The following is a 10,977-nucleotide window of genomic DNA, read 5'->3' as shown; positions in this document are numbered from 1 at the left end:
ACAATCTCCAGACTTAAGTCCCATGTAGACTATTTGGCAAGAATTGGAATCAAGAATTCGCAAACACACCATTTCTTCAAAACAACAATTAAAATCGGTGCTTCAAGAAGAATGGGGTAAAATCATTCCAGAAATCACAAAAAAAAAAAAAAAAAAAAAAAAAAAGTCGAAACCATCCCAAGAAGATTAAATCATGTTTTAAAAGTAAAAGGACATCCAACAAAATATTAAAACCTTTTAAAAAGTAAAATGTTTGGATAAATATTTGATGGAAAAGTAAGTGTCCCATCACTTATGTGAGCCATTTTTTTGCTCCGTTCCAAACAATTGTATTTTTATTAAATTAATATTTTAATATTTTGAGAAAATGTATGTTATGTAATAATTGTTACTAAATTTAAGTATGAAACACACCCACAAAAAAATTTTACATGTTTTTTTAATTTATTTTATTACAGTTTCCTTTTGTAAAGCACAAGTGTCCCATCACTTTTTTGAGACACTGTATCTTTCCAATTAACTATTGCTCACTATAAAATATAAGACTTCTGCAGTCTAAGTTTTGAAAATATGTAGGATATATAAATAATATTGTATAATAACAGTCTATATAAATATATAGTCTAAGGTTTGAAGCTTACTGCAATGTGTAAGACCCGGGTTCGATTCCCGGAGAAGGTATTATTACAGCAATGCTGTTGAAATACATAACGGTATTGCAGCAGCATGACGGTAATAACATACCGTTGCTGTAATATTGTCCGTCATCCTCTAAGGAGGTAACACCTATTATTAGATGCTTCAACAATAAACTAGCCACCACTTCCGGGCACTTAGTAGGAGTCAGCTTAATTAAAAAAATAATAATTAATAAATAATTTAAAAAGGGGGAGTTAAGAATATATGGAACATAAAATGAAAGAAAATATGTAATTTTTAAGAAGACTGCCATAATTTTTGAAAGCAACTATTTCTTTTTATTGTAATTTGTTTCTAAAACGCAATTTTAAATCAAAATGTTTGCAGGTTTTTTTTATGTTTTGCAACTTTTATGAATTGAAAAAAAAGTAATTAATTCTTCTTCTTTAAGTTGTTAGATTGCAGTCTAGAATTTTCAGGCTGTAATCTATTAACCTTTTTTTATTTTAACTTCCTCAGAATTCATTTACAGTGTAAAAATAGAATTGGATATATTTATTCATATATATTAAATTACATATGATGGGGGAAGGGTAAATAAATTAATTTGAAGACGACACTTAAAGGTAAAACATAAATATTTTATTTCAGTTATTTACACATAGAAAATTGGCAACTGTTTTTCACAAATCTGTGGTAATTCACAAATCTATGGTTCTTAAAATTTCCGATTGAGTTGCTGAATCGCAGTAAACAAAAGCAGTAATCTGCAAAGAAAGGCTGGTTCCCTCCCTGTTGCTTTGCAGAAATCTCCAGTAAATGGAAATGAAGCCAATATAGTCTTATCAGGAATTGGAATGAGGTAACATCTTGTTTCTTGAAAAACAAAGAATACAACTTAACTTCATAGAAGCAATATTTATGGTCTTGGAGAAATATTTTTCTGTTTCAGAATATCAGTAGGAGCTCGTAAATGGTACTTTAAAAGCTGTCAAAATCGGTATTTCTCTTTTCACAATAAATTTAAAAGAGAAGCATATGAGATTTTTTTTCACTTTTGCTTTTCTTAGCATTTTGGCATCTGAAAAGTTGTCTGACACTTTTAGAGAATGTTAAAAAAAAGCCAGAGTCAAACTGGATCACTAAAATCATCCGGAATGTACGGTTAGAATAAAGCATAGAATTATTAGTAAAGGACACCGCAATTGTCGTTTGTTTGTCGAAAGAAAAATGTCATACGGATAATAAGTGGAGAAAGTCAAATTATCAATTCGAGACAAAGTGGGTATCAAAAATAAAGAATTGAAGAGAATGACAAAGAATTGAAAAGAATGGCAAAGAAAAAAAGAAATGACATTAAATTCGTCTGCAAATAAAAACTTCGAGAAACGGCTAAAAAAACGGACTAATCTCTACGCCAACAAGAAGTTTCCGAAAAACAAAGCTAAATATATTTCATCAAACTCATTTCTAGCAAATAGAAGTTTCAGAAAATTATCAGAATTTCATCAAACAAAAAGAAAATTCGGCAATTTAAAAAGGATGCTATATACTCTAAAGGTATCCATTTTTCACAGCTAAGCAGACCCCAAACATGCACAGCAAATGCAGTAGAATGTCGCTTATCTGAATCTATCGAGAACTTTCTCGGTGCGGATTAGCCAGATTTCCGATAATTAAACAAAGGATGTAAAATGTATTCCAGACAAGCACAAAGGTTATTTTCCAGTATAATGATATTTGGCCACTTTCATCTATAATAATTTCATGTGTAGTTCAGTCTGAAGCTGGAACGTTCGAATTAATGGACAGTTCGGATAATCGGCATTCTACATAGAACTGGATTGCTAATCGACGGCACTTCATTTTAACGAATATGACACTATTCATGAGTGGGCAACAGGACAAATTTATCAATACAAATCTTATTTCTTTCGCGAAAGTTTTTTATAGGACGTGCAGCTTATCCCTGTCTGGCAGTGCCGATATTGTAGGACAGCCTGTCCACGTCAATGAAAGCTGGACCATCCTGGTAATAAGGATCGTCCTTCCTGGGGTCCCACTGACCGCTGTCGTATCTGCCGGCAGCCGCCTGAGGAGCGGGTCTGTACTGTTGAGCGGGAGGACTGTACTGTTGCGGAGCACTGTATTGTTGGGGAGCAGGGGCACTGTATTGTTGAGGAGCTGGCTGGTAGGCTGGAGCAGCTGCGGCAACGGGTTGTGGGGCGGGTCCGGGGGCTACACCAGGGGCGCCGTTGGGTCCGATATCACCCTCGGCAGTGAAGCCTCCCTTTCCTGCGGTGTACCGGATGATCCTCTGGCGTCCTTGTTCGTCCAAAACACCATAAGCTCCCTTTACCGTACCATCGGGCAGCCTTGTTTCTTCTCTGAAGCTTTGTCCTAGAGGTCCTTTTCCGGTGTCGTATCCGAACTTGTAGTCTCCTGCCAGGTTGGCGCCGATATTGACATAGTGGACGGGGGCTGGTGGGTGGTAGTTTCTGGGATAGGGAGTGGTCAACTCATTTTGGGAAGCATGGTACTGGGCTGCAGCTGCAGACAGCAGAGCACAAAGAGCCAACTAGAAAAACAGAAAACATTAAAATACTTTACATCATTCACAGTGAAATTTGGACACTAAAGACATCACTAATGAATTTTCCCCTTCATTTTTTGAGCCATGATATATATGCTACGTTAAGCTACACTGCATTCATCATGTATATATATTACCGCATTACTAATTCTTATAATTGTTACAAACCATGTAGCAGTGTCTTTACTTTTCTGGATAAATTATTAATTCTAAGACAGATGCCAAGTTTGGAACGTAAACAAAGTAACTTTCGAAACGTCGTTTGACGAGTCTTTCCAAAATGTGGGACTACTCGGTACGTTATATTTCGCTATGGTAAGTATTGACACCACGCGAAATGTAAGATTTATCTTACACGCGGTTGCGTGCATGGATAATATTGAGAGTGTTATCATTTGGCATAATACAAGATCTTTCAGATTCGATCAATATAATTATTTGATAAACTGAGCGTTTTAAAAACAATCAACGCCCTTCATAATAATTAAATTTTTTTAATCATATATTTAATTGATGTAATTAAAAATGCAGTTTCCCATATACATAGCTAATGATCTTTTGAACATTTTGGAGCAGTATTACTGTAGTTCATAAAACATGCTTTTAATGTACGTGGTACAGAATGCTTTTTTAATTATGTTTCAAAATTACAAAATATGGTGCGGTATATGGGTATCACATGTACCGCAAGTCAATGGTCTCAAATAGCGCGCGGGTCGCATTCATGATCTATAATCAGCTGACGGAACGGGATTTTTTAACGAAATAAAAATGCTTTTAACTAAATTAAAAATTTTATTAACTAAATATTTATCAAAACATATATAAACAGCAATAATAAAGAGTCAAAAGAAAAATTAAAATTTGTGCTAATTTTATGTCTGATTTCTGTCTGTACTTTTTGGCTAAATGTTTGGTATCTGTAAGAAATTTCTTTTGTTACACTTAATAAAACGTATTGACAACTAAATATTAAATTTTCAGATTGGCTTCTATTTCAAAGAATTGTTTATACTGAATTAGTCACTAAATAACTTAGTTTTAACTTAACAATTTATAAAAACTTCCCAATGGAGAAGAACTTGAGAAAAAATGATTACATCTTATTCTTTTTTTTCCTTCGACGTATGAGAAAAAAATATTTATCTTTGTATGTAAATAGTTACCAAACTTCTTAATTTCTTACTTTTCCTTTCAGCTACGACACCTTCTGGCGTTTCGATTTTGATAATGTTTGTAATTTAGAAAAACTGCTAGAAACTACCCTTATCAAAAATAGATGCTCATCCATCAACCTGTTCTTTCTTAGTCTGGTTAATTTTCAACTGCGGAAGAAAATGTTCGCATATAAATGCACTTCCGAATAAACCGATTATTCTTATTGCGAAAATTCTTAGCTGAGGGTATTTATCTTTTGACAGCAAGAATAAAAATTAATCAAATATTTATCTGTACATCTCTGAATAAGATTTATATCGTGTAAATTAGGGAGCTCCAATTTATCTTTTGAAGGCAAGAATAAAAATTAATCAAATATATATCTGTACATCTCTGAATAAGATTTATATCGTGTAAATTAGGGAGCTCCAATTTATCTTTTGAAGGCAAGAATAAAAATTAATCAAATATATATCTGTACATCTCTGAATAAGATTTATATCGTGTAAATTAGGGAGCTCCAATTTATCTTTTGAAGGCAAGAATAAAAATTAATCAAATATATATCTGTACATCTCTGAATAAGATTTAAATCGTGTAAATTAGGGAGCTCCAATTTATCTTTTGAAGGCAAGAATAAAAATTAATCAAATATATATCTGTACATCTCTGAATAAGATTTATATCGTGTAAATTAGGGAGCTCCATTTGTAGATATTTTAGAGTGTTACTGACGTTCGTTTTGGGTATTGGAAATAATGTAAAATTAGATTCTTTAAAATGAAAAAGTTCGAGACCACTGCTTTAAGTAATTAAACAGATATACAAAATATACGTGGTACGATTTCAATTTATATACGTAAAACTTCACGACTGCATTTTTTATATTTTATTTTAATTACACCTCGAAGGCGACTGTAGTTTCCAGTTACTTGTTCATTGCACTTAAAATACATAAAATTCAGTTCAACAGCAATATCGCAAAATATTTAAAAACAGCATATCTTTACAACTTCCGATACACAGTCTTGCGTACTCGAGACGTTTTTTTTCCGTACAGGGTTGCCATTTCTAGCCTTGAAATCGTTGAGTTTGTTAATCAAAAATTCATTTAAGTTTTACAAAAATTGAAATACCCAATAAAACATTCGAAATTCAAAATTCGGCCTTCCAAGTGCTCATATTCGGTTAGAAGACTACGTTATTCAGAATTCGATGACTCTAGGTACCGTTGTATTTTCACAATGCGAGAAACATTCATGCAGATTCTTCATTATTTAGCTTCTTTAAATGTAATATATGGCGATAATATTGGTGGCAACAGTTTGAAAAGTGGATCGACGCAAAATGTCATTTTGAAATTAATAGCCCTTCTGGGCGAATGCCCTTTGAGCTAATATAAAATGCATGTCTTAACAATTAAAATTTTAATTTTAATTTTCAATAATGTATTAAATTCAGATAGTCTAAAATATGTTTATGGTTATCAACTTGCTAAATTTTATGAAAATCTGCAATATTAATGTAATTAATAAAAGGTATTTGTAATGTTATAGTATGTGCTTGGTTAAAGAATCGTTTCAACTAATTTCGAAGAACTATGCAACAGAGAAAATGTGTCAGTCTTTGCACACAGTTGCTATAAAAGATCTGCACATCAGCCGGGGTGGAAAGGAAATATCGACTGTCGGCATTCGAGCAAGAAGTCATAAGAACTGCATGCGTGATAATCTGACGGATAAAAACAATGTCTTAATTTCTTTTGTAGCTGAAGAAAAGAAGATCGTCAATTTCCAACTAATATTTAACAAATAAAATTGATAGCGTAAATACATACGTTACTATGTAATACATAGAAACAAAAACAAACTGGTAAAATAAAAACATTCTGATTTGAATTAAAATCATTTTAAAAGGAAATGTAAACTTATTTTCCTTGCATTACCCTGACCAAAAATTTACTAAAGCATTCAGACATAAATACTAAATAAAAACCTCCAAAGGGGCGTTTTTTTAATGATTTCTGTGTTACATTTATTTATTAAATATAACATTCTTTGCACCTAAAATTCAGTTCAAGAACAATATCGCAAAATAATTTTAACTTGAGCATATCTTTAGAATTTCCGATACAGTCTCACGCGCTGGAGATAAAAATGTTTTTTTCCGCACAACGTTGCCATGGCTCGCTTTGAAATACTTGATTTTGTTAATCAAAAATTCGTTAAAGTTTTACAAAATGTTATGAAATCGATAATAAAACAAATGCCAAATTTCAAATTTGGTCTTCCAGATGCCCATATTCGGAGTAGGATTAAGTCATTCAAAACTGGATAGCTCTAGGTACTGTTGTTTATCACAGTGTGAGAAACATACGTACATTTGTGCAGATTCTTCATTACTTAGTTTCTTTAAATATAATACTGGGCTATAATATTCGGTGGCAACAGTCTGAAAAGTGAAACAACGCAAAATGCCCCCCCCCCCCAAAAAAAAAAAATTAATAGTCCTGAGAAAATTTCTCCTTTGGACTCAAATTACCTTAGTAGACAAGCTTTCATACATTAAACCTAAAAATGACTTTAAAAATAATTTTTTAATTTTTTTGAAATATTTACATTTATAAATTGAATTTTAAAATCTAGTGGAGTTATTCACGCTGAATTCTCAATTCTCTTCTGAGGACTGAACCGGTAGTATGTACTGAGGTTTTAACAATGTGTAATAAATATGAGCTATTCCCCCTCAGAAATTCCCTCAAAGGCATTCCTGCTCTTTTTATACATGACTTTTCGCATCCTTTGCTATAATCGATCATTTAACCTACATTTAATTTTAAAAAAAATTTCCCTTTATAAAATTTCAGAAATAATTAGGTATTTTAGTATTCTTAAGCGTCTGTAAGCATAAGCAATAGCGAAAAAAATATTGTATAATCATTGAGATTTCTAATTTGCTTTTTTTCGGGGGGGGACAAAAAATAAGACAATTACTGTTTCGTGAACTAGATTCAATCAAATCTGTTAAACCAATTAATGATTAGACTCATATACGAAATTCGGTCTAACAAAGAGTGAAACCTCAAGTAACTGAAACCATGATTTTTTTTTAATCAACTGAAGGAAACCTACTTATGAAGTAAATTAGAAAAAATGATTAAAAAATATGAGTCATAGTATAAAATAATTTGCAACTGCAAATTAGAAAACAAGCAAATAAAGAGCAGTTTTTAAATGATAAATATAAGACAAAATCTCTTTTTACTAGAATAAACGGCATTTTCGAAGGTAAATCAACATAAAAGGAGAAACATATTTAAAAAATTTATCTGAAAAGTTAAAGTAAAAGTAATACAGTCAAAAGTCGTTAATTCGGACACCCGTAATCCGGAATGATCTATAATCCGGACCTCAAAGCTAAAATCTTTCTGCGCATCGACGCATGCGCATAGGCGTAGGCGTTTTACTCGTGCGCGCAAGACATTTACGACTGCGCATATGCATCTGCGCAAGTGCAGAATACGTTTTCGCGTGCGCGTTTAATGTATAACGGACGGTATAAGCTAAAATTATCTAATTATCTATTTCAGTTAATGTTGATAATTGCGTTGTTCCTTAATCTTCAAATTGGATCCGGCTTATTATTTTTTGCAGACTGTAAGAGCAATTTTCTAAAAGTAAGCTTGAACTTTCGATTATGTCAAATAGAATTTCCGATGCTGGAGCTCCCAAAGGATCTAGAAAACGAAAGTATGTTTCGATGTCCATCAAACAAAAAACGAATTGCTACAAAAAATGGATAAAAGCATATCCTTTGTTTATCTAACCGTTCCGAAATCTGTTTATCAATTTCACGCTGCTCTGCGCGGGGGGGGGGCACGTCGCGGCGCGCAATGAACTGGAAGTTGATCTGTCAACACTATCGTTATCTTCAGGGCAGATGTTTTTATTTTAGTCGGCTTATAATTCCTTACTAAATGTAGTATTTAATTTCGATGTACTCCGTCTTTGATATGATTTAAATCAAATTCTTCGTCATTATAAATATCACGAATACAAATCACATAGTTTTCTGGTTGCAATTTTCTAATTTCGGCTATGAGTAAGGTATGCTTTACGCATCCGCGCGTTAAAAGAAATGTTTAATAAAGTAAACAAATAAATATTAGGCTTCTTTTTTGGTAAATTTGGATACCCTTTAGATCATAATTGCTCATTATTTTATAAATTACGGTTTCATATTTTTAGTTTTATAATTTCTGCATGCCATCTTACCAGATTTAAACTGATGATCTATAATCCGGAAAAATCGATAATCCGCAATCGCCGAAGTCCCGACGAGTCCGGATTAAAGACTTTTGAGTGTAATAACTAAAATAAAATAATATTAATGAAGCAGAAAATAAAAACCTAAGCAAATGAAAGCGATGATTTATTATCTATGGCCAAATCAAAACTATCTTTCCTAAACGGGTCAACTGAAAACATAAACGGTATTTTTGAAATAAAATCCATCGAACTGAATGATTTTAAGAACCATTTTATCAAATGCATTAGATTTATTTCATGAAGCAATTAATAATTATAATTAATCCCTCCCACACTATTTTTTTAAAATTTTACTTTTAATACCTTGTAGTTAAATAAAAACATACGGAACATATATTTAGGTCTATGTCGTTATTTTATGAAGTTTTGTCAACTTTTTACTAGTTTTTAAAGTTAAGTAAAATTTAACTTTAGACTGATATTAGTTTTCTGTATTTCGTGGTTTCCAATGAAATTCGAGGAAAAGATTTGGCTATAAGATACTGTTCTCATGAATCAAATGCACTCTGAATTTTTCTGGAAGTAGGTATTTTACGCATAAAATACGTCGGCTAATTAGCAAAGTTTAGTAGTAAATGTATACGAAGCAATATTTAGCTTTGTCTAAGATTCAGTCTTTGGCAGATTAAACTGACGGAAAGAAGGGATCCAAACTTCTCAGTTTATTTCCCAAGAATATTCACAAAATTCATGTTTTACGAAACCTAATGACTGTCAGTTGGACATCATATCGGGTCTGGCTCTCGACGAAAGAATCGTCTGCACGATTTCTGTATATTCTGTATGGTATGATTTTCTGTAACGTAAATGCTAGCCGATTTTCCTTAAAAAATTCCTCAACTAAGATATATTCTTCAACCCTCTTGAAAAGGAAACACCGAAATATTCACTATAGTTAAACATATTAGCAATGGCTAAATGTGCAGTAATATTCACCACAGTCAGCTTGGGGACAGCGTAATATCCACCACAGTTAAATAATCGTAGAGCAAACACTGCGAAATTTTTGAAGGTGTGCATATTCTGCAAAACCACCTATACACCAAATTTCATTTAACTAGTCTCCATCCATATTAACTAGTCTCCATGCTGGACCCTCGGGGCATCCAGAGGAGTTAAAATTTCTGTAGAATGTATCTGTTAGGGATACGGATTCTAAAATAGCTCCTCGAAAAAGCTTCCCTTTTCTGTTACAATAACATATCCACGCCTTAAATATTCTGGTAGTTTCTGCGAACTGGAGGCTATCCACTAAAGAAATAGATTCCAACAGATATGGCAGAAAACTAATACAGTTTTTTTTTTTTTTTTTTTTTTTTTTGTTCTACAACTAATACAGTTTGTGATGAATTGATGAAGCTCAAACTTACCAATTTAAACATGGCGCCTTGACAAGAAACTCCTCGATATCGTGATCTACTAGAGCCATCTGAATTTATATACGCTTGCTGTGCCCCTCCCTTCACAAACGAGATTGAAACGCGGTTTGGAATTTGGGTCAAGTTTAGAATATCTTGATCGCTTTTCTTTTATAATTGTTTGTTTGTTCGATTGTTGACAAAATATCTGTGTTTCGCCTTCGGAAGAAGTTGTCCACCTTATTTTTTTTCAAAGGACGATTCATTGGAAAAAGGCTTGTTGTTACCTCGAGCCATTCCCCGTCTTGTTAAAAACTTTCCCTTTTAGATGGAACCGTGGAATGTAACGAGGGAATCGCAATTGGATTTGATAGATGGACACGAATTAGGGCATCTCCTCGTGAAGGCGTAAAATTTCATTTCACTTTGATGTTCCAAATTTCGATTGTTTTTAATACCTAAATTTTATCTGTTGCACGTGTTACATGTAAGGAGGGTGGGGCGATTATTGTAAGATGTTACAAAATGATGAGATTTATTCCTTGAACTTTTCGATTCTAGGTTAACGTAACAAAGAATCGGTACAAGAGGTAAGAATTTGTTAGATTTGGGTCTCGTATGTTATAAACATCAAAATGTACGGCAGAATTTAAAATGTCTAAACTAACTAGGACCACAGTGCATCCGTATATTTGAATAAATGGATCGTCTTTTATTTATTTATTTTTCCTATAAACCGCAAGTTAAAAAATTTTGCCCTTTTTGTTTTTATTGTTAATCATATTTTATTTCAACAGAAATTATATAATTAGAAATTTTTAAAAAATTACAAATGGAAAACTTCACCGTACAATCTAACACCTTAAAGCGGTTACTATTAACAATATCACACACACAGGCG

The 10,977-nt window shown here is 32.6% G+C and overlaps 1 protein-coding gene across 1 annotated transcript; it reads right to left on the bottom strand.

Annotated features, from left to right (window-relative positions):
- Nucleotides 1–1,259: 1,259 nt before the first annotated feature.
- Nucleotides 1,260–10,217, bottom strand: LOC118192989 (uncharacterized). The gene is made up of 2 exons (XM_035364018.2): nt 10,089–10,217; nt 1,260–3,217 (listed from the first exon to the last, which is right to left on the bottom strand). Exons 1-2 carry the CDS (start codon nt 10,098–10,100, stop codon nt 2,603–2,605), a joined length of 627 nt encoding a protein of 208 aa, XP_035219909.1. The 5' UTR covers nt 10,101–10,217; the 3' UTR covers nt 1,260–2,602.
- Between the last annotated feature and the right edge of the window lie 760 nt (nt 10,218–10,977).

This window comes from Stegodyphus dumicola, chromosome 1, assembly GCF_044657685.1.
Source record: "Stegodyphus dumicola isolate Sdum_Otavi_A_Nest chromosome 1, ASM4465768v1".
Lineage (NCBI taxonomy): Eukaryota > Metazoa > Arthropoda > Arachnida > Araneae > Eresidae > Stegodyphus > Stegodyphus dumicola.
The sequence above is the reverse complement of the archived record's forward strand: the minus strand, read 5'-3'. Positions and strand labels throughout refer to the sequence as shown.